Source organism: Coloeus monedula, assembly GCF_965178545.1.
Source record: "Coloeus monedula genome assembly, chromosome: 6".
NCBI classification, from domain to species: Eukaryota; Metazoa; Chordata; class Aves; order Passeriformes; family Corvidae; genus Coloeus; species Coloeus monedula.
In genome coordinates, this window is record NC_138786.1 from 54,894,353 (window position 1) to 54,918,615 (window position 24,263).

The 24,263-nt window shown below is 44.6% G+C and overlaps 1 protein-coding gene across 3 annotated transcripts; it reads left to right on the forward strand.

Annotated features, from left to right (window-relative positions):
- The first annotated feature begins 15,917 nt into the window (after positions 1-15,917).
- EIF5 (eukaryotic translation initiation factor 5) lies at positions 15,918-23,486 on the forward strand. 3 transcript variants are annotated; one of them, XM_082283523.1, is made up of 12 exons: positions 15,918-15,938; positions 16,109-16,302; positions 18,345-18,624; positions 18,876-18,957; positions 19,188-19,360; positions 19,704-19,815; positions 20,486-20,625; positions 21,132-21,290; positions 21,492-21,653; positions 21,911-22,075; positions 22,273-22,407; positions 23,089-23,486. In XM_082283523.1, the coding sequence occupies exons 3-12, from the start codon at positions 18,553-18,555 to the stop codon at positions 23,179-23,181; spliced, it is 1,293 nt and encodes a 430-aa protein (XP_082139649.1). In that variant the 5' UTR covers positions 15,918-15,938; positions 16,109-16,302; positions 18,345-18,552; the 3' UTR covers positions 23,182-23,486. The 3 variants fall into 3 exon arrangements, with proteins under 3 accessions (XP_082139649.1, XP_082139650.1, XP_082139648.1); XM_082283524.1 differs by lacking the exon at positions 15,918-15,938 and adding an exon at positions 17,611-17,805 and having other exon boundaries at positions 15,950-16,302; XM_082283522.1 differs by lacking the exon at positions 15,918-15,938 and having other exon boundaries at positions 15,950-16,302.
- The last annotated feature ends 777 nt before the right edge of the window (positions 23,487-24,263 follow it).

Here is a 24,263-nt window from a genome sequence, read left to right on the forward strand (position 1 = left end):
CTCCTCTGAAACCTCCAGAGGGGACACCAAGAATCACAGAATCGTGGAATATGCTGCCTTGGAAGGGACTCACAAGAATCATTCCCCAAGAAGTCCAGCTCCTGGCCCTGCACAGGACATCCCCAAGAGCCACACCATGTGCCTGAGAGTATTGTCCATAGAAGAGACTATAAGAGCTGGTTAATCACCTCTCAATTCAGATCTGGTTCAGCAAATACAAAAACTCCACCAAGCAATGGGTTTTCCTCACCAACTTTTTTTTTTTTTTTTGCACATGGGCAACATGCAAACTAGGTCAGTATTATTCCTACCAAAACACTTGCTATGGGTGTTATTTTTAGAAAACCATGTGATTGTCTGACTTTTATTTATGAGCACACAGAAAGATCCACTGTATATTTTCCTGTCTGTCCTGTTTGGGGTGGTTTGTTTTTTTAGTTCTTTGGGTAGGTTCCTGAGATCTGGGGCCTCTTTTTAAAAGGCAAATTCAGACTATCAAGAGACCTTGCAGGTCGCATGCCTTGGCAGTCAATGAAACAAAGCACAGGCAGCAGTGAGCAAATCAAACCAGACAAGAACACGGAGAGACTATGAAAAAGCAAGACAGTGACACAGGTAAAAAGGGATGAGGATATGGAGCAGAAAAGATGCCAGGGGTCATGGGAGATGGGGAATCAGGCAGAGTTGGAAGGATGAAAGAAAATGCATATCTTCACAACTCCTGAAAGGGTATACCCAAGACCTCAGCAATCAGACAAAAGTCAGCAGGAGAACCCAGTTCAGTGAACAGAAAACTTGTCCAGAGATTCAAGTTTATTTTCTGAGAGCTCTTCTTACCTCCTTGGCACAAACAAAACAAATCAAGGAAACAAAACCCTGCACCAGCTTTTCATTCAGCAGGTTAGTGGTCACAACCCTGACAGATATCCATCAGACAAGCCAGGGGAGGGGCCCCTATAGCCAGCACCTTCTGTGTCCAGATATCTACTTGCCTGGCTTTCACCTGGCCTATCTGGGGAATCCAGAGTTTTTGCCCAGTGCTTAAGTCATCAGACTATCCAAGTTCTGAGGAGGTGAGTCTTTCCACAAACTGCATGGCCATGGCCAGTGTGAAGAAGTGTACTTCTATAAGCAGAAAAAAGACACGGGAACAGGCACTGTCCTTCCTCTCAAGTGAATACGGATACCTAAAATAGGCCAGTCAAGCAGCACACCAGCACTGCCTCTTTCTCTTCATTAGCAGCAGAAGGAATTCAGAATGCGTAGCTCAGGCACTAATGTGTGTATGTCAGAGCAGATGAACCACAGCCTAAATTTCCAGAAATTAACCACAACAAAGAATGTCAGGAACCTGTCTCCAGGCCCCAGGAACCCGTCACCCGTCTCCACTCACATGAAAAAACCAGATGTATATGATCTGGGACAGCAGGGTCAGCTGTATGGCTCATGAGTCACGGCTGTGATGGGCTGCAGATCACACAATGGAATGGGCAAGAGTTGCTTGCTAGGGTGAGTCACCTCAGCAAGACGGAATTTCCACATAGAATCCTCCTTGCCCACCTCCCCAGAACATTACCATCAGCCCAGAGCTTCTGCACAGCTGGGAAACAACTCTGGTTCTTGGTTTCAAAGCTGAGCAAGGAACATCGGAATTTGCTGCTGAGAGGATGAAAGCATGGGGACAATCTTCTCCTGCCACAGAGAAAGGGAAGAGGTTGAGCTGGCTGGGAGAGTCTGGTGTTTGCCTGACACCTTTTCTGCCTCTGTCTCTGCCCAAGACCTGCTGCCCCAGAATTAGGGGCCTTTTGGGGTCTCAAGTGCCTCTTTGGCAATCCACCACACATAGCAGACTAAAATTCATTAAAGTTGCTTTCGTCTGTCCTTTGCTATTGATCTCAAGCCCTGAAGCTCCCATCCCAAGCATCCTGCCTCCCTCAGGTAACTGCTGGTACCATCTAGGTACCTGCAAAAAGGAACAAAAACTTCAAAAGAAACAACACGGGCAGAGACAAAGACAACTGGAGCAGATCCAACTCACCTTCCAAACTCCAAATAACATTTCTTCCTCCAGCAAGACCATGCTGCCACAGAGCATCAGGTACACACTGCAGATGGAGTTACACAAACTACATCTTCCATGCAGGACAGGCAACAGCAGGTTATCCTGCAAAGAGAAGCAGGACAAATGAACAGGGAAAGGGCAGGCCCCTTACACATGGCATAGCGTGGGCACTCAACTCTGTGTCTGAGGCAGAGAGCAAGAATGATATTCAGGAATGCTCAGAGGTGTTTTAAGAACATGGGACATATTCTGAAAGCTGGAATGGCCTGGTTGATACAAGCTGGCTGGAGGGTTAGCCATGCTTCACTACATTCAACTAACATTGATGTACCACATGTTTCTAATATTGCTCCTGGGGAAACCACTGGTTTGGGACAAACATTATGAAGACAGCTTCTTATACCCCAAATTTTCCATTTTTTTCCACCCGTCATATAATACTCACACACAGAACACTTCTGCTGTCTATAACCTGCAACACCTCGCATGTGATGCTGCACCGAATTTTCTGTAACCATATTTTCGGGGGGATCAATTAATTCCCATATACTTAATCAGTACATGTTTATATAATTACACATGCATTCTCTATCTTACTGTTTAAACCAGCAGGCTAATACTCCCTTGAAAAAGAACTGAAAGCAGCAATTATTCACTGCACTCTTTAATGGCAAAAACAGATTTGCAGCCATTTCAGAAATTACACAGTCAGTAGTTGGTGCCAGAGTCCCGTTTAGCTCAAGAGCCTTTTGTAACAACAACAAACAATAGCTTCTTCCTTATTTATCTGGCTTCCCTTAAGAGGAAGAATTCATGTTACAAAGGAAGGGCTACATAATCACGCCTTACTTGCTCAAGGTACACAGGACTTTTACAAGTCCCTTAGAAATTTCAGTATTCACAACACCCATGGAAGTTATGAGCAGCCCAAGGAAAACAGTCTGATCTTGGTAACAGAAGAACTACTAATGAGTGCAGGACAATAGGCACAGGCCAACAAAGAGCAGAAGGAAAGGTGTAACGGGAGCTGGGTTATCAGCTGTGCTGTAACAGGAGAGCTGGTGCAGGCCTGCTCTGTAGCCCACCAGCACCATGCATGGTGTCTCTCAAGGTCACAGAGCCACCCCAGAAGCTGAAGGTGGTGCAGAGGTGAGAAATGCAACTCCTCTACTCCTGCTAAACAGAAATCACCAGTCCTCTCCTCCTCTCACCAAAGTGATGTTCCCCTCACTGTTACCTTTCCTCATGGGAATGTTCATGTGTCATTCCAGTACAAAGCTGCTGGGAGACCAAGTTCAAAATCACATTAGACTCATTCTTTAAATATCCCATTTTTCTTTCTTTTTTATTTTTTTGCAAGCATGAAATGAAGACTTTGTGTCTTTTTCAGAGAGGGCAATGTTTTATTTAAAAACGGCCTGCCAGCACCATGAATTTTACATGACAGAAGCTCCATCCCACAACATATTGAAACCTCTCCTCGTTAGTCATCAGAGCTCTGATCCTTCAGCCAGAAGATGTGGCACATCCCACCAGGACTCCTGGCACAGGGTCCAACTAATGTTGTTCACAGGCCTATCCCTTCTCCCTGCTGACCACCCTTGAAACACAGCCTGCCCTGAAGCACTGCCTTAGAGGAGACAGATCTGCTGCATCAGCTCCTGCCTGCAATGTGTCCCACTGAAACGGCCCCCCCCCCACAGGCTGTCTGGAATACACAGATGTGAGCAGAGATTTGGCAGGTCTAGCGGAGCATCCTATCTGTTGCAAGGCCTCTGTAGGTCACAGATAAGCAAACCCAGGCAAGGGTAATGCTGGGCACATAGATATACAAGCAAAACAAGACAGGCAGCAGATGTCTTCCCATAATTTTGCATCTAGTGCAGAACTCACTGGTGACTGTGGAGTCATCCTTAGTAATGAGTGTCCAGAAAGCCCAGATTTTACAGTAAACCGAACATATTCAATTCTCAATTAGCCATGGATGATTAGCTGGGTTGGGGATTAACCAGACACTCCCTCCCCATAGCAACCACAGCTACAGCACCAGGGCACCACACATAGAACACGAGCCCCTGGGCTGTGCCCTACTTTCACCTCAGCAGGGTAAAGCTGTCCCCACTCAGGACAGAAACTGGCAGGTTTCTCACAATCCTTTCACCTGTAGAAGACCTGAATAAGTTCTTATCCCCTAAATAACATATAGCCTGTACAAGCCAGGATCTGTTTTATCTAGGTTACCCATGCCACATTTTCTTCAATGGCTGAAAGCTGACGATAATTACATGAAGCAGCCAATACTAAAACAAGAACACACCACATAGCCTGCAAAAGCTGTCCCAAGCACTAGGCAGCTGGTGTGCTGACACTGTTGCCTATGTGCTGAGTAATGATGTCTCACTATTTCTTTGTGCTCCCTTACCCATCTCTTTCCATCTGTTGTTCCTTGGCATCCATTTGGATCATATGCTGCTCAAAGCAGGGCTTTCTGTTAGCACCTAGGAGATAATCTGTGACAGGGCACTGCAAAAATCAGTCTGGTTGATTCGTGTGAGTAATTAGTGAACTGGAGTCGATGCTGTCAAGGACACGTGTATGAATGGGTTAAATATGCTGTGTCTGGACGGAAAACGTGACTCGTAAGTGTTACTAACATTATTCTTTCTCATGTCCATAAACCTATGTAAGAAATGGGAGAAATGGAGTGGGTAGAAAAAGACAGCAGGCTGGCGGGCAAGTATCTCTCAAATACAAATGCACTAAATTATGGGTACATAGATCGGATGCTGAGGAGAGCAGAGCATTTGCAACTCCTACACACAGCCCCATTTCTTCTCTTATAGCTATTAACTCTGCATGCTTCTCCATTTTTTTTTCCTTCATCTTTCACATACATAGCCCAAGACTTGGATCTTACCTGCGCGTATCCCAGTGATTTCCTGGCATGTCATGTGCATGCACAGCTACACCCACACATTGAGGCATCTCTTTCTCTGCCTTCTGTACATGCTGATAGTGCAACTACACCAGTCACCAGGACAACAGTCACAGCCTGTCAAACTGATAAGAAGTTGGTTTGTTGGGTTCATGCTCTGAAAGAGAGCAAGATGGGGGCAATAAATGTAATACTCAGCAGAGAACTACAAATGACATTTGGTTTTCCCCTTAGGGAGCTGAAATGAGAACGAACATGAGAGTAACAAAGAAAGAAGAGAGTCTGAAGAGGCTTGCTGTTTAACTTTTAAAGCTCCACAGTTAATGGGAAATGGGAAAGATTCAAGTAAGACACAGGGTTGGAGCTCAGACCTGGGGTTTATCTCAGCCCTCTCATGAAAAGGCAAATAGTTCCAAATTCCCAAAAGTGACCAAAGCTACTGTCACACCAAGGGGCTCAGAGGTTGTCACTACTGGACACCAAAGTAGGGGGCAACTAAAAGAAATAAGCACTTACATTGCTAGAATTGCCTCTCACCAAGAGCAGCCAGGACTGCTATAGGACTGTGCCACGTCAGGCCAACGCCCAACATGTCTCTTGGCTGGATCTGAATGAACTGCAGGAGGAGGACGCTATCTCTTCCCGCAAAACAGCCCCGCCAAACCGTGCCAAGCTGAATACAGAACTGGGGCATGCCATTCAAGAAAACTATTTTGCCAAAGAGGCATTTTGTAGTTATGGAAGTCAAGTTGTCATCCAAATTTCTGAATGCTGTCAAACCTCAGGGAAGCACAGAACTGGTATCTCTCACCTTCAGTCTTACAACTTCAAGGTCCATAGTCTGACCATTTTGCCAGTGCAGAAATAGATATGAAAGACAGTCTGAAAAGAAAACCAGTTGTAACTCCAAGTGAAGTCTATTTTATCATGTTATCTATGGCCTATGGCAGGAGTAATTTATCAAAGTGTCAAAGCCTTGTCACAACAAAAAGGAACTGCACATATCCAGCTGAAGTACAAGAACTCTGGTAAGACTATCCCTCTAAAACTGATGAGAAACACTCTCCTGTCTCTTTGAGAGATACTCATGGACACAGCAGGGCTTCAACCAAAGCGAGACTTGCACTAGCTGCGTTCAAAATAAGGTCTGAAAATCCAGGTCACACTGGTCAAGCTGTAATCTAAATGGGAACAGAGAAGCAATACAAATACTGGCAGACAACAGCTGGTGATAAACGGGTAGGTGGTGGTTAAACGTCTCCTCTCCACTTCTTCCTCAACACAGATGAAAAACTTGAGTATCTATATCCTGTCTCTCAGCTGTGATTCAGCTGTGAATTCTTGAGATGGAAAGGTGCCCCAGCATTCAGAAACCCTCTCCATCCCCTAGCCTGCATATAAGGGAAAGGGGAACTTCAAGCCAGCTGCACAAATATCTCTGATTTGGCTGGGGATGAGATACACACTATGGTCCAACACATTCAAGGCCTTTCTAAGCACAACAAACCAATGCCAAGAAAAGGAAAATGTCATCAAGGCCATATAGTTTGGTTTCTTGCATTTGTTTTGCATCTCACTCAAAACAGGCAGGCAGAATGCAGGGAGACAAAGAGGCCTTTCTCAGTGAGCAGCGTGGCGTGCAGTCCTGGATCACCTCAGGCAGCTGTCTGTCTGCCCAGTCCCCTTTACCCTGTTTAGATTGTAGCTGCATCCTTTCAGTATCAAGATGTGGATACTTAATGCATGCTCACCTCTGCCCCAAGCCACACACTGTTTCTGCTTAGCTAATGCTTTTCTTGGCAGGCTCAGCCAGGCAAGTCAGAGTTCAGCTTGCACCCCGATCAGCTGAAGCACAGATGATTGGCTCTGGGAAATGCTGCAGAGACACGGCCAAAATGAACTGAAATCGCTTACAAGGAGCTGCAAATTGCCCTGTGTTGGTACTCAGCCAGTTTGATTCTGGCCCATGACTGGGCATCCAGCCACAGCCAAAGGACAAATCAAAATAAACAAACCAGAAGTTTCTTTCAGGGACATATTATGAAGAGATTTTCTGTTGGGAAAGACGAAACAGGAAGGCCTTATAAATATGATTGCCTGACAAAAGATTTTGGGAATATGAAAACTATAAGCGACATCGAAATGAAAGCCACCTTTGAGATACCAAGTCTTAGTTACTGAACAACTGGAAAACAATGGTATGGCCGACTGAATGTAATCCCCTCTTGATTGAACAATACCCTCTGCTTGCAGGCAGGTCCAAGGGTCAGAGCAGACCCTACTAGCTCAGCAGAAGGGGTCCAAAGAGTAGTTTTAGAAGTTAAGATGTAACACTCTATGGTAATATAAGAACTCTTATAGGCTGTATGTAAATGCTATAGGATTTGTATCTTGTATTAGATTGGTTAGTGACAATTAGAATATTCAGTACAGAAGATGATTTATTGTATTGTAACCAGGACTTCACACACTTTTTACTACACTTCTTTCACTACACTTCTTACTATACACTCTTACTGTAGACTCTTACTATTCTCTCTTTGCTTACCCGCGTACTCTCTTGCTCTCTTGGGCCTGCTCAGAGCTGCCAGCTGCAGCTCTAAGCAGTGCCTCTGTACCCACGCCCTTCGCAATAAACCGCATGTTCCAAGACCTGACTACAGAGATCTCTCGTCTCCGTCCCCGACCGTCCGAACCCGCACCGAGCGTCCCGAGTGACCCCCCCGCTCCTACAATTTTCAAAGCAGGATTTAAGAACAGAATACTGTCTGTCCATGCCTTAACTGCGTGGACAGCACAATGACAGGCCCTCTAAAAAGCTTTAAATGCAGTCAGTGCCAGTGGGAAATGGACAACATAAAAGACACAGAACAAGACTTAAGACATATACAGCTTTTCACAGCTCTGGCACAGCTCTCCCGTGCAAGCAATGCCTGCCAAGCTTTCAAGAGTGGTCAGAGCAAATGGCTGAAGCCTAGCTGGTCCTGAGTACAGGCTTAAGACTGTGACTTTGTTTTGTCTGATATTTTTATTTATTTATTGAGAAGCAGTCATTAGTTATCACTCTATGAAAGAGACCGCTGTGGGAAACCCAGGACTACTAACTCTCCTTTGATTCATGTGTTCTCATCAGCAGGTCTTTGGAAGAATACATTGCACAGCCTTTTGTGCAATAGCCCTGTGCAGAGTCCACAGATGTAGGGAGACAGACCTCCCCAACACTGATCATGTCTCCCAAAGATCCCTAAGGAGATATGCTGAGATAGGTTAGAATCAGCATGAGAAACACAACACCATTTGCAGATCTGGAGCACGACAGGTAAACGCAAAAATCAGGCAAATCTGCCACAACCCAAAGTAAGCCACAGAGCTGCTTTTAAGACCTTTGCTAGGGTAAGAGAAGCCCTGAGTGGCTCACTCTATAGCAGGTTTGTGCTGACTCTCAAGCAACCTAGCCAGCAGGTTGGGACTTGGCAGCCCACCAGTACTTTGCCTGTTTCCCTGCTGCTCCAGGATGTGAGTGAGCTGTGAGCGATCTGCCTGCACACATCCCAGCATATGCCTCCTGTGCACCAGAGTTAGCACAGCGCTGGACAAGGTGCAGGGGACAAGCTGTTCACGCTCCTGCCCACTCAAATGTTTCTCAGGGTGTAGAACTCAGTAGCTTAGGACTCTCTGCAGAGGAACTCAGTGGGACTCCCTCACATCTGTGAGAGGAGAAATTTCAGGCTTCATCTTTATGACTCAGCTGTTTACTGTAAGTCTCTGGCATTGAGAGTCACAATTCATAATCTATAAAATGAAAAGAAGTTTTATCAAACGTCTACTCTAAACATCCTTCAGAGCACATAGACCCACACAGAGACTTACCCTCAGAGCATATAGACTAAAGTATCAAAACCCCTTGTCGCAGCACTCCGTGTCTCAGTGCACCAGTAAAAAAAAAGCAAGCAGGGAAAGTAAAGGCTTTCTTTAGCCACATTAGGTGCAACCAATCAAAAGAACTGGATATCTACTAACAAAAAATAACCATTTATATGTCTTTGAAGACAGAAGTATTTTATCTATATGTCCACAATCAGGGATAAGTACACAAAGCTAGTGCCAGGAAAGATACCTCAGAAGTAAAGCCTCTGAGTAAACCCAGCATATTATCCACGGGTATAAAATGCTGCATCTCCATGGACTTGAATGAGTTCACACATATTTACACACCACCTTCAAGATCCCACCTGCACACACACACCCCCTTCCTAACGTCATCTAGAAGACACTATTCATCCATCACCTGGTCATCCATTAATCTGTCAAATGCCTGTGCTGGTTTCAGCTGGGATAGAGTTAATTTGCTTCACAAGGGCTAGTACAGGGATATGTTTTGGATGTGCAAACAATCAGAAATGAGAGGAGCTGTGTATTTATTACACATTTCTGAATAAGTCATGCCAAATATCTAGGACAAACAATACATTAAACCCTAAAGAACCCTTTGAAAGCTTTTTGTCTGCTGGAGGCAACAATGAAAATGTAACATGATAGAAAGGGAACAGTAAATCATTCATGAGAATGATTAAAAACTAACTGTGGGTGTGATGCAGCAAAACAGCACTGAAAACAGCCAGAGTATTTTTTGAGCATCTCATCTTTTAAAGGTTGGAGTGGTTGTGAGGAACTTTAAGAAGTCCTACTTTGTGTCCTTTATTGCAAAGAAGACATAGCAGATACAAAATCTGTGGAGAATTGTACAGCCACAAGTTGCAGCTTATTCAGATGCCTCATGTCCACGTCAGGCACTGAAATAAAAATGCTACTGTGCCTGAAATAAGTTGTGCAAATAAGTCTTAAGAAAAAGGGATCTTAGGGACACTGGTGAAATAAGTATAAATTAGATTAAGTGCTGAATAATGCTTTATACATGTGATCTCACATGCACACAATCATTTTGGAATCCTAAAATCAAGTTCTGAAAGAACTACAGTGTCAAAATGTTCACAGCTACCACATAATGTAATGCAGTTGTTGGTGCCACAGTTTTCCAGATGAGTGTGGTAGCCATAAATTGTGTTATCATTAGTATTTATTTTAGACCCCTTCAACTCTATGAAAAGGCATGTTTCAGGAAAGCTTGTATCCTAAGACTATCCCAGGTAAAAAACTCAAAAACAATCAATGTGGATAAGATTTTTTTTCTTCAAATAACACCCTTGAGCTTCAAGGGAAAATTCACCCTACGTTATGCCTTTGAACCTTCACTGGCCCAACTGTGTGTCTTAAGACTTTTGAAAAACTGATTTTGGAAACAACTCAAGGCAGTAAAGTCCTTGTAAGAAAGTTTTGCCTTCAGTGTCTCCTGGATTATTCTCAGAAGAAAAAGTCTACATCAAGTCAGTAAAATCATGCCAGACTTCATAGTCAGCACCATGTTTGACCTGGATTCGTATTCAAGGATATTTTTAGCCTCATTTCTTAAACAAAGAAGAAAGACTTATGCAATGGTGGCGTGTGTGTTTGTGTGTGAGTATGCACTTGCCTGTGTCTTCAGCACCATTTACCTGTTCCTGAACCCCCTGCATAATTCCAAACACAGTGACATTCACAGGTAGAGTGAGACATTATTAGTGCTTCAAGTCAGCTTTTATTAGGTGTCAAAGAATCCCCACAGGCCAAAACCAGACTTAATTTATTACACCACTCTTGGAAACCATGTGTGTTATTGGCTATTTTAATATTGCTACTAGTCTGTGTAATACCCTGAGCATACATAACACTTGGTATATGCAAACCATAGGACAAAGTTTCTGCCTCTATTTTCCTATTGAAGTAGCATTCCCCCTGCTTTGTTTTGTAGTTTGAGAAATAATTTACTTTAGTAACATAAATATTTGAGCCGCAAACCACCAGAGCATTCAAAGCCTTTGGCACTGCATGGCAGTCATGTATTACTTGCTTCATTACAAAAGGTAATCCCTGTGTTTTTATTAAAAAGCTGGCACCAGCTGTACTCAAGCTGCTGGCCAAACATACCAAACAAGCAGCAAATTCTCAACCATGATGTACAAATTCAACATTATCCTCTAAGACCTGTAGTTCCCTGCAAAATACCTTCAACGTTGCAAGAGGCAACTCTTTAGGGATTTAAAATCAGACTTCAGAGAAAAAAGTATTTTCTGTGATGTGTCTGTCTGTCTCCAAATGCACAGCACTGCCCTATCAGCCAAGCAGTGCCTTCAAAGGTTTTGTTTTGGAGAACATGAAAATTTTCCTTTGCGTTCAAAACTGGCTTTTCCTTTCCTTTCAGCACAAGCATCGGGGATAGCTTATCTTCTTCCTAGATCTGCCAGCAGAAGCACAAACGTAATCCCTGCATGGATCTCAGTGCTGCCTCCAAACCTCAGCTCTCCCAGCAATGCCCTCATATTGTCGTAAAGAAAAGAAACTCTTCCATGCTCAAATGGCTGAACAGATGAGCAAAACTTGCTGCACCTGGCAGCGCAGACCCCTAGAAACAAGCTCAGCAGACACATTTTGGCTCACAGGAGAAGGGCTTTGAGAGCACTTAAGATCTCCAGGGTCTCCCCAGACTGGGAGGGGGTTTGGAGACAGGCTGTCAATACCAGGGGCTACCACACCTTTCCCTTAGGAAAAGTAGAAAACCAATAGGTAGCTCTAAGTACTCATTACTCTTTTTTACTACTTAGAATTAGCATCTGCTGGGAAATCTATACTGATAATCACAGCACTGGTTGCCAGACCATAACAAGCCAAAGAAAAAGGATGAAGGAGGATTAATCTGTGGAGGTGTTGGCAAAGCATATGACAGCTGCAGAGGACGCAAGCTATTCCTTTACTGAAACAGAAGTGCAAATTGCTAAAATGATACTGAGAGAGAGATTTAAAGCAAGGGCAGATTTTGATGTCTGAAGCTTGACTATGACAAGAAGCAGGGAAATGTAAATGCAGTGGTTACTAATGGGCATAATGAACAGGCAGGTAGCTTTGACAGCATGTTCTCAGCTGGAAGCTGTATTCCCAGGGACTCCTTATCTTCCATATCCACTTCTTTCAGCAACCATATAAATGTAGCAGGCAGATTTGCCAACCACAGGCATGCAACTGCTGGATAATGGTAGTGGTTGCCAGTTAGGCCTGTAGCCAAAGCTGCTACCTGGACAAACTGAGAAAACCTGGATTCCCTGATTCCTATCACCAGCTCTTCCACCTACTGCTGAGACACACAGAGAAAAGACAGGTCTCCAAGGCAGGGACTTCACTGCTATCAAATACTGGTTTACATTCTGCAGAGAAGCTGTTTGCCTCTCCTTGCTGAGGTAATTCCCTTACATAGGCAGACATACACCAGAAGAGAAAGAAGGAGGGTACAGGGAACCTCACTGGTGACAAGACCAGATTTGGGGCAGAGTTTACCTCATGCTGTCAGCTGACACTGACGCCTTTCAGGACACTCAGACTCAAACACTACCTGGGAGATTTTAGCATTTCTGCATAGTAATAGAAGCAACAAAAATAACAACCATAAATAATGGCTACATGTGTGTCTAACGTCACACACTTGCTCTCATGTTTTTCTCTGTTTAGTAATTCCTGAGCTACTAATAATAGCTAACAGGAATGATGGTGCTACAGAGCATGGAAAGGAAAGCATTTCACAAAGTGAACTTCCCCAAGATGACCAGTGAGGTGCCGGACAGAAATTACTGTGAAGCTCCTGAACAGTAAAACCAGAATTAACCTCTGCCCTTGTGACTGATCAATGTCTAGTGTCAACCCCGATGTATTTCGGACCCACCCTTCCCTAAAGGTTACCTATTCCAACCTAGTATGTAAATAATTAAACTTTCTCTACACATTGCCAAGATAGGAAGAAGAAAGGCTATTTCTATTCCACGTAACTATAGATAAGCTTGGCCCTCCTTCTATCTCCTGAAATTACAGCCAAAGCTGTGAAGATGGCATGAGGAGGAATCCCTTACTCAGGTGCTAATGTTCCTGCCTGCACTGGATGAAATTAAGAGCTCTGACCCAGCCACTGGGAGGTAACACACACAGCAGAGACAAAACATTCTTCAAGGCCAAGGTTACCAAGAGGGCATTGCATTACTGTTATGTTTACAGCCAGCCACACCACTGATAGTGGACAAACTTGCTGAATAAACCACAGACAGGACACAAAGTTGCCAATCAGAGATAAAAAGGACACATCATAACTGTTCAGATTACCACTTTGTGAAGATTTTAAATATGTTAAGAATTTCAGTAGAGTTTTGATTTTGCTGCATTGTCACAGTCATTGACTCTTGGTTATTTCTAATAAAAACTGGCTAAGGCAACATAGAACAAACTTGGATTGTTCAAGGCTGAACTCAGTAATAACAAAGCATTTCTGTGATAAGGAAATGCACCCTAAATTCAACTGTGGAAAACTTCCTATTCTTGGAGATTAAACCATTTGCAAAACCTGACTTACTAATGTCATTTAAAATGTCATACGTACAAGAGTATACATAGTTTCTGTCAATAAAATGCAAAGTACACAAGCAGTCTGGGTTTTGAAAGTCACACAAGCAATGTGAACTATGAACTTCAGGATTCATGAAATCATGATATTTTAAAGTGGGAGGAGAGAAAATATTTTTCTGTCTTGTCCACACCATGAAATATTAAAATGAACAAACTGTAAATATTAAGATTCAGTAAAAATATTTGGGATGCAACATTCAATATTAATGAATTTTCTGCTGAGGAAAAAATCAACAACGAGGCACCATGAAGTCAATAATCCAGTTTTAGTCTGGTTTGCATAATCCAGGAGAATGTCATGTGACTTCACCTGGATGAGACCTGCTCTTTGCAGAAGAATCACCATCTTAAAAGGGACCTCTTTAACTTTTGTCAATTTATCTACTATATACAAAAAATGTATCTTTCTTTATGATGGTAATGGTAAGGGTTTTTCATTAAGTCAAATAGTACCAAATCCAGGGTCTCTTTCCAAGCAACTCACTAAGTGGTGTTGGCAACGGTACACTTTAACACTCGTAATTTATTAACCCCCTAGGTGTTGTAACACAGAGCTAAAGCCACAGACAGGAGGCATTTAGCAAGTTTTATGTGCCACATATTTTTACAGCAAAGGATTTCCTGAGGTGCTTTTCTTGCCTTCCACTTTTTTATGACTTTTTTTTCCCTCATGGTAACTGCCAAGCCTCACAAACTTTGGAGATGCTTCCTTATTTTGCCCTGACACTCTCTCTTGTTTCAGAAAGTGTTGCTATGCATTTATCAAGGAGACATTTAACATATCCTGAGGAATTTTTACCTTTTTCAAATGCTGATTGTGAAGCCCAAGACAAACTTACATGATGGACTCTCCATCACCAGAAGTGTCCAAGGCCAGGTTGGATGGCGCTGGTCTGGTGGAAGGTGTCCCTGTCCGTGGTGAGGGGTTAGAACTAGATTATCTTTAAGGTCCCTTCCAAGCCAAACCATTCCATGATGCTTTACAGGGCAGTGTCTTGGCTAGAAAGACCAGCTATTCCATATGCTGAAAGGAGACGTAGCAAGGGCAGCTGCCACAATGAGGGGTTTTATAGAAAACACCAAGATGTGCACACTTATCTCTGGTTGCTCCAGCTGAGGAAACAAGATTTTTTATTGTTGTTGTGTGCCACTGGAAGTGGCAGTAGCCCTGCTTTTGTGACTTCTAAGAAAGCCTCGTTTATCAGCCACCTTCCTGAGTGCAGTTCTTCTGCATATCAGACCAAAAATGTTCAGTATGCACTTCAAGGTTCAACAGGAGGGGTATCTCCTTTGACCACATCAATGTGATATCAAAGTCAGCCAGGAAAACTACGCATCAAAACTACCTTCAGGCAGGAAGAGATTTAGAGTATATAACACTATTTAATGTCACTACTAGTTTTCTTGTCGCTCCCTCTCTTTTCCTCTATACTCCCACAGAGCCATCAAGAAGCTTTACGTTACTCAGTAAGACAGTGACAGGAACTGAGGAGCATTGTTCTGCTGGGGAGTGTTTATAGGGGTAAGACAGGTGGTTATCCACTCAATTCATAAAGTCAGAAAAAAATTCTTTCCCACTTGAACATTATTGACACTCTAAAATACCCAAAACATGTAATTCCTGTGATATTGGAAGAGTGAAGATGGAAGAAGATGGGAAAGAATACATAACAGGGAAGAAAGGATGCATGTTTTCTGCTTTTGACGTGAAAATAAATCCAAACATGCATTTCATTCAGGGCCTCAATTCAGGTACATAGGGCTGGCAACATTTTCCACTAAGAACAGAGTACATGCATATGACAATTGTGTCATCCTTTGTAAGGCAGCCCAGAGCCACCCAACGCTGAGCCTTTATGACACCGGGGTTAAGTAACAGGCTCATCCCCACACCCCAAAAGCCGGCTATGCAGGAAAAACACAACTTATTCAGCAACTTAATTGCTTTTATTCACTTGTAATATAACTTGTAACATAGTTGCTAAGATGTCAAGCATTGGGTCACTGCCCTCCCGGGAGCAGCTCGCCCCCGGGGCAGTGTCCCGGCACTCCGGGCAGGACTGAGGGGCCGGGGGAGGCCCGGAGCGCCCCCAACCCCTGCCGGCCCCGCCGCACCGGCCCGCGCAGCCCCGAGCCCCCCGCCCCCCGCTCTCTCGCGAGACTCGGTCGCTGTAGACGCGATGTCCTTTGGGGCACGGGCGAGGGGAGGGCACGAGGGGAGGGAGGCAAAGCCTTGATTGATAGCGGTCTTCACCAATGGGTGGGGGGAGCGGCGGGGTCTTAGCCAATAGCTTCGCTGCGAGCCGAACAACGAGCCAATAGCGATAGCGGGGGGCGGGGCGCGCCGCTGGCTGATTGATCCCAGCTCTGGCGTTGTTCAGTCGGAGCGAGAACATTCTAGAGGTGAGTACGGGGCAGCCATTGCCGGGTCCCGTCCGCCGCCCCCTCCTGCCTCAGCTGCGCGCCGCTCGCCGCCTCTCCCTCCCCCCTTCCCTCTTCTCCCCCCTCCTCCTCCTCCCTCTCCCTCACAGGTGCCGCCGCTAACGATGCTCCTGATTGTGTCTTGCCCGCAGATTGCCCGGCACCGCTCTCCCTGGTGATACCGCCCGCTCCAGGACGCCGGGACCCGGAGGCTGCGGCGTCCGCCTCCGCCTCCCTCTCCCGTCTGGATATAAGCGCCCCCTCGGCCCTGTTCTCCTCTCACAATCGGCTTCGTCGCAGCCCGGGGCGAGCAGCGTTGGGTTTATGTCTTTATTGGACGAAAACGGTGAGTGTTAGTAGTGGGCTACGGTGAGTGGGGGCAGCGGGGTGAGAGTGGGAGGAACGGGCGGTTGAGGTTGGGCTGGGGCCTCAGGCTGTTGGTGAACGGTGGATATTGGCAAAGGTTTTGTGTAACGAAGCGTCCGGGACTTTGACGGGAGAGGAAAGAGAAGCAGTGTAGGGGGCGGTGGGAAACAAACAACAAAAAAACCCGCAACAAAATTTAAATCTAAAAGCCGTAGATCTTCAGCTGCAGGGTAATTGTTTGGTTTGGTGGGGGACGGGGGGGCTTTTTTTTTTTTTTTTTAAATTATTTATTTATATTCATTTCGCCGCCGCCATGCGACGAGACAAGATGGCGGCGGCGGGGCCGCGCCTCCCGCGCTGTGGCGGAGGGGGGGCGGTGGCGCAGTTCCCACCGGCCGCGGGGGGGGCGCTCGGCCCCTCTCCCGAGGGGCGGCCCCGGGGGACACGCGGGGGGCGGCCCGGGGCGGGGGGGGGGGCGGTGGAGCGCCCCTGTCCCGCGGCGCATGCGCGGCCGGGGTGACTCCCCCACGGCTCCCAGCGCTGACTCAGTGCTTAATTGCTGCATTTATGACTCACCGCGAGAGGGGCGGGGACGCGGCGCTGTGCGGCACGGAGTCGGTCTGCCTTCCCGCTCTCTCCTCCGTGCGCGGCATATAGGGGGGTGGTGCTTGGTATGAGGTGTCGTAGGGACCAGGAGAGGGAGCTTCAGCCTGCAGCAGACAAATGCTGTACTCTGGAAGGAAGGAAAAACGGCACGCTTCTTCTGGGAACTCGGTCACCGAGAGAGCTGCTTCCTCAGCACTTCTGCAAACGCGTGGTCAGGTTACGTGGTGGTTCTTTTTAGACATCCTGGGGAAGGAAACCGTGTGTTTTAAACGGAGTCCGCAGTGTACTTTTGGCTGAGGAAGGGTAAAATTGCATCAGGGCTAATAATGTAGAACACAAGGCACGTACCAGTCTATCTGCTTATTGTGTAAAGAAGTTGTAAACCTGACCAGAGGGGTTCAGATCGTGTTGCACCATAGGCACGCTCTTACACATAAATACAAAGAAGGCTTTTTTAATGTGCCAACGCTTCTGTCATTAACGATAACAACATGATGACGTGTCAGGATAGCCATGCTCTGTAGTTAGGGTTGCCTGTGTAGTCAACCGGTTGTGGCTTAAGTACTCTTAGATCTGATTATAGAGGCACGTGTTAATTTAAATATGTAAATACTGCTCAAGGCAACGTTAATAATAGGATTCATCCTCCTTCCCCTTCCTCCCCTTCCTCCCTTCCCCCAAGAAAAAAATCAACTGGAAAAGCTGCTGCACTGCTCTGTACCTCTGCATTGCTAGGCTTTCTACAGTGAAGCAACTTTGTCAGACTTTATCAGGCTTATTGTTAAGTCAGAACTCAACAGAAGCTGCTATGAGAATCCATAAGTGAGAGGGAGAATTACGTAATTTTCAACTCTTTTCCACTCCGATCCAAAAACTGGTAAGCCATGTACAAACTATGTTGGGCTACAGATTGCTGCTGCTTCATCTTACTTATATTTCTCAACATTTTGGCAGACTTCAGTTTGTGTGATAGGTTCATGCTACGATATGGAATTTAAAACGGATTTCCAAATCTTTCTCCTGATTTCCTGTGCCCTTCAGTCTGAAACCATACCACATGACCCTTATGGTGCAAGTCACTGGTCTGCATAATAAATCAAAGAGTGTGCCCTTCCTTAGTGATCCCAGAACTGCTTCAGGAGTTAATTGTATAAAAAAGTAGTCCTAAGCTGTTTAGTGGTTTTAGGGTAGTTAGAGAGGGTGGAAAGTTTTGTGGTGTAGTTAAAGAAAAGTTCCTTAGCAGTACAATCCAAGGCTGTTGTTTTCAGTTCCATAGGTTGAAGAAAGCCATAGCATAACAAATGTACTTTTCCCTTTTTCTCACCCTAGATACAATCTTTATATAGCTTTGTAGCAAAAGTAGATTGATGTACATCAAGCTAAACTTAAATTTTTTTTGTTTGTTAACACTTGCAGAGCTGTTGCGCAGCCACTGGTACCTGTATTGGGGAAACATAGCATACAAGCAAGAACCTTACAGCCTCAGTGGCGAAAATTTTTTCATGTCAGAGACCGAGAACTCTTGCAGTCGTTTATGTCATCCCGTCTTCTCCAGACAGAAGATACCAAAAAACTGCAATCAAAGATCTCTTCATCTTATTGATAAAGCTACTAATAAGGCAAAATGTCTGTCAACGTCAACCGCAGTGTTTCAGATCAGTTCTATCGCTACAAAATGCCCCGTCTGATTGCCAAGGTAACTTCCTAAGCAGCTGTAAGCAGGGAGTATTCTCCCATAACGGGTTCTCCCAGGAGGGCAAAGAGGCAGTGGTAATGCTTGGCCACTCAGGGGAGGGAGGGTGTCCACTCCTTCAGTCCACATAAGTGCACGTTAGGTCCTGGAAGGAGAGGCACTTCAAAGCAGAATTTTGGTGTAGTTTAATGGGAAATGCACGCTGGGCTTGGCTGTTGCAGGCATTTAACCTTAAAACATTATTTGTTCTCTAGGTGGAGGGCAAAGGAAATGGAATAAAGACGGTTATAGTCAACATGGTTGACGTTGCAAAGGCGCTTAATCGGCCTCCAACGTGTAAGTAATAGTGTGGAATGACACAGCATTTTTTAATGCTTTCGTGTTTGAAGTGGTAGTGTTAATTAGCTAATGAAGCATTAATACTGTCTTCAAAGATTTGTAAGAAAGAAACATGATTATCTTGGGATGAAATAATGGACAGAAAGAACCAATAGCCTATTTACTTGCTGTTAAAGAATCACAGTGAAGATATGAACATGGCAGTGACTATAATGCTTTCTTTACAGATCCTACCAAATTTTTTGGTTGTGAGCTGGGAGCACAGACCCAGTTTGATGTTAAGAATGACCGTTACATTGTCAATGGATCTCATGAGGCGAATAAGCTGCAAGACATGTTGGATGGATTCATTAAAAAATTTGTTCTCTGTCCTGAGTGTGAGAATCCTGAAACTGATCTGGTGAGTGCTCTCTGTCCACATCAACAGTGTCACTATGGAAACACTATATTAAATGTTTGTAGAAGTAGTGCAAAGTTAAAAGCTGACTTAAAAACACATAGCAGTATCTATGAGCAGAAAATCCAAGTACGCGTTCTTGCACTCTTTGGGAAGGTTTTACATCTCTAATAGTTCCTAACTTAGATAAATTGCTACTTCTAAACTTTGTCTTCAGGGGTGATAACAAAGTATTTAAACCTCTGCCTTAATAATTTGGAGATAATCATGTAGACATTAGGTTTAGGTTTCTGTGCATAATTGTTCTGTAAGATCTAAATTCACTGGAGATTGTTGTCTCTTACAGCATGTCAATCCTAAGAAACAAACTATAGGTAACTCTTGCAAAGCCTGTGGCTATCGAGGCATGCTTGACACAAACCATAAACTCTGCACGTTCATTCTCAAAAACCCTCCTGGTAAGTGCCTTTTCTTTCCTTCTGGGGATAAAGAGAACTTCTGTATTAGTGGTGTTATGGAAGTAGAAAAATAAGTGGCTCGCATCTAATTGAAATGTAAGCAGGCACTAGCATACTCTAGAGTAAGGATCAAGATGAGGTAGCTGTGCTGGTAGTCTCTTTCCTCATTATACTGTGTCCTTCCCAAGTAGAGCTACTTGTTAAAAGCTGGATTTCCCTGTGCAGGACTAAACTTAGGAGGAAGGAAGGTAGTTAGCAGTAGCTCATGGCAGTTGTTCCTTTAAGTCAGTGTTAAGTGTGAGAGTAGGTTGTAAAAACTGTAGTAAATGCAAACTGTAATCTGTGCAAGCAACACTCTGTAGTAAGCATCCAGTTGCCTGCTGCAATTTGAGCTTGCTAGAATAGAAAAGTCTAACCTATTCCAGGGGTCTCTGCTTTGTGAGGTCACCTGTTATATAGACTTGGACAATCTTGGTGACAAGCAAGATTTTGGCTGCAACTGGGGTTTCCCCACCAGGTGTACATCTTCCCTGAGTGTGTTTCGGGATGGGTACTACCCATAACTTACAGCTAATGAAAGCATCCAAACCCACTTGGGGATATGGCAGAGGTGCAGGGACTTTCTAGTTTGCTCTAGTTCATAGAACAAAACATTAAAATTCACTTGCAGAAAGTGGTGACACTGGTACAGGAAAGAAAGAAAAGGAGAAGAAGAACAGAAAAGGCAAGGACAAAGAGAATGGTTCTGTGTCCAGCAATGAGACACTTCCACCCCCACCACCAGAGGAGATTACTCCTCCACAGGTTGTGGTAAGTAGAAGGGAAAGTGGGGAGATAAGGGTGTATGGTGTCTTGCTCTGATTTAAACCTTTGAAATCACTGGCATTCCTTGCTGGTCAACATTGCACCTAAAGGTCTTACTGTATCTGGAACTTAGTGCTGGAATAGAAGGATCCCTGATTCTCCTCTAGAGCAGCTTTATCAGCTCATCAGTACTAGGGTTTGTGCTCCTTGCTAAGTGAAAGCTGCCTATCCTTTATCACTTCTTTTCAGGCACCTGGATTGTCTCTTGTGTACTAGGTAGAATGGTAGAACTGCAGTTCAAGTAGCCCTACAGATGGCTATAGACTCAGGTCTAGCTTCCATTACTTCTTTCCTGTTTGTACTTTCTCCATGGTCTTTGACTTGTAAATTGTACTATAAGCATTTCTTTAGTTTTATAAAAGTGCTGTCGTGTCTGTATAATTTCTATCATCACCTAATACTAAGCCTGCAGTAATATTGTGTGAATCTCCTGTTGTACTTTTGTATTTTAGGAGGAGGAGGATGATGATGACTGGGGTGAGGACACAACAGAAGAGGCCCAGAGGCGTAGAATGGATGAAATCAGTGACCATGCAAAGAACCTCACACTTAGTGAAGACCTGGAAAGAACTGTGGAGGAGAGAGTCAACTTACTATTTGATTTTGTGAAGGTAACTATTCTCTGGTTGTTTGCGTGATACAACCACTCAGGTGTAGTGGTACAAAATGTTTGTAAGGAAACTAAAAGCAACGTGCTCAAGCTTCTGCAGAGTACTGGTTCTACCAGTGGTGGGAAGGGAAGAGTGCAAAGAGTATTAGTGCAGACCTCAAGTGGCATTAAAATGTTGCTCTCTGCACCTGTTTCCCTCTAGAAAAAGAAGGAAGAAGGTGTCATCGATACTTCTGACAAAGACATTGTAGCAGAAGCAGAGAGACTGGATGTAAAGGCTATGGGCCCACTTGTTCTCACTGAAGTCCTTTTTGATGAAAAGATTCGTGAACAAATAAGAAAATACAGACGTCACTTCCTTCGTGTAAGCCATCTCTTCTGCACTCATTGTGACAACTGTTTGGAGTTTTGTAGCAGTTGCTTGGTACTATGGGCAAGAATTCTTGAGTTTTTGTAGTGTTTTACTTTTAAACCCCTCCTTAGCTGGGGGCAACTGCTGGGAAAGATTGTATGAACTATTGTAAGCTCCACAATCTCATAGAGCTGCTTCTGCTCTCTATTCAGTCTGGAGAGAAGGTAAAAAAGCTCATTCAGTCACTTTTGCTTTTATCACAATTCTAGTTCTGCCACAACAACAAGAAAGCTCAGAGGTACCTTCTCCATGGCTTTGAGTGTGTGGTAGCTATGCATCAGTCTCAGCTTATTTCGAAAATACCACATATTTTGAAGGAAATGTATGATGCAGATCTTCTGGAAGAAGAAGTCATCCTTGGCTGGGCAGAAAAGGTAAAGGGCAGTATGTAATGTACTGTAGCAGTTAAACACCTGAAGGTAGCCTGTGGGGTAGCTTGTGCAGTGAGAAGCCTCCTTTGCAAAAACAGGCTATGGAAGGCAGTGGGTGAGGTTGGAGTTCCAATTTAAGCAGTTTGGCTACAGTCTGGTGTAAACTCCTTCAGTGTTCACACGAAGTCTCTGTCTTTCAGGCCTCAAAGAAATACGTTTCAAAGGAGCTTGCCAAAGAAATCCGTGTCAAAGCAGAACCATTTATTAAATGGCTAAAGGAAGCTGAAGAAGAATCTTCCGGTAATGAAGAAGAGGATGAAGATGAAAACATAGAGGTAGGAAAGGCTCATTTACTGTCAGCAGCTCCAAGGTTGCACTGTTCCTGCATGCTTAAGTCTTGTAACCTTGTCCTGGTGCATTCTGAAAGGGATTACTTGGGGTATTACTGTGCATGTTGGGAACAGGAGGAACATTCCATTTACAATGCTTTGTCAGTGTTGCTGCTAATTGTTGTCAGTTGTCTGTCTGACATCACTGTAATAACTGAAGTGCACCTGGATAGCCCAAGACTGTACCATTCCATAGTGACAGTCTCTTGCACCGTAGCAGCTCATGTAGTGTAAGGTTGACAGGATGTATTGAGCATCGAGTCTCATGTTCTAGATGAGTTGGTGAGGGTGTGTTTGTTAGATAAGCTGATGGCAGAATAACCCGTTTCCTCACAGTTCAGGCCTAGGTAAAATCTGTTGATTACACTCCAGCTGGCTGTGGCTGGGAGTGTTTTCACATGGGGGTTGGTTGGTTGGTTGTTCTCTTCCCAGCATTAGATTATTCTGCTCCGGGGTATGAGATGCTTCTTCCTCCCAGGTGCACGTGCACAGCTCTGCCTTAAAAAGCAGCATGATGAGTGGTGCATGGCCATGGTCAGGAGGGTGGTTGTGTGGTTGGGTGTTGGAATTACTCCAGTGCTTAGTGGCAGTAGGTGCTGTAGTTACAGGAATGCCTTGTCTCCACAGGTGGTGTACTCCACAACTGCCAGTGTACCTAAAGTTGAAACTGTGAAGCCTGCAAACAATAAAGATGATGATATTGATATTGATGCCATTTAAAGTGATGCAACATAGCTTCCAGCATAGTAATGCAAACTTCTCTGCGTTTTCTGCCAGAAGTGTGACTTGTATGTGCACAAGCTGAAATGGCTTAACGTCCTGCTACTTTGTACTCTAAAATGTATCTTTTTACTGTGACTGGTCTTGTGTAACTAAGCCTAATACCAAGGAGTCAGCACGTCGGTGAACTGATCTAGTTTGCAACTGGCATGTTCTATTTTGTTTTTCTAACTTGTGTTGGACACAAACTTGGAGCACATTTATACAGTTGTGGAAATAAAGGATTTGGTTTTGGTCAATCTTCATTTATGCCTCAACCCCCTTATTGCTTTTCCAAGTAAGTATTTACACAGCTCGGTGAAATTTGCAAAGCTGGTCACACAATGACAATCTCCAGAATGAGACAAAAAAAACCCCACCTTAACCCTCGAGACTGTTCCAACAGTGGAGATTTGAAACCTGGGCAAGAAGCAGGTGTTGGGTAATGAACAGTGTGCAGCTTCCAGCTTCTTAAAACAGGACAGCTGTCTGTGTTCTTATCTTTGCAGGCTTGGGTTTTTTTAAGCAAACTTCCACTGGTGTTCACTACATGAGTTGGGTTTTTGCTTGGGTTTTTTTTCCTTTCCTATGGTTTTCAACAGCTCCAAATCCAGGATTAAAGCTGCAGGAGCTGCTACTGCTGCAGTTGGTGTGTACTGCTCCTGAGGAGCCCAGCTGTTGCTGTGTGTCCAGCTGTGCAGTGTCACTATGGCACAGGCCAAGCGGTGCCCAGCTCCAGCCTCATCTGGGGAGGGAGGGGCAGAGGAGCAGATCTGGCACCTTGAGCCCAAGAAGTCCCTGAAGTTCACTTGCTTATCTCTGGAAGTGAGTGTCCTAAATGCCAGTGTTGAGGAATCAGATTATTTTTAGAAATGGTGAAATGAAAAACCTGGGCCATCAAAATCAGGAACCTGGTACGACATGGTGTGTGACAGGTTTTGGCCAGGGAGGAGCTAAAGGTGGGGGTTTTGTTGCCCTTCACAGCTGCCTGCTGGGAAAATTGAGTGGCAAGAGAGTGGGTTTGGGGGTTTTTGTTAGATTCA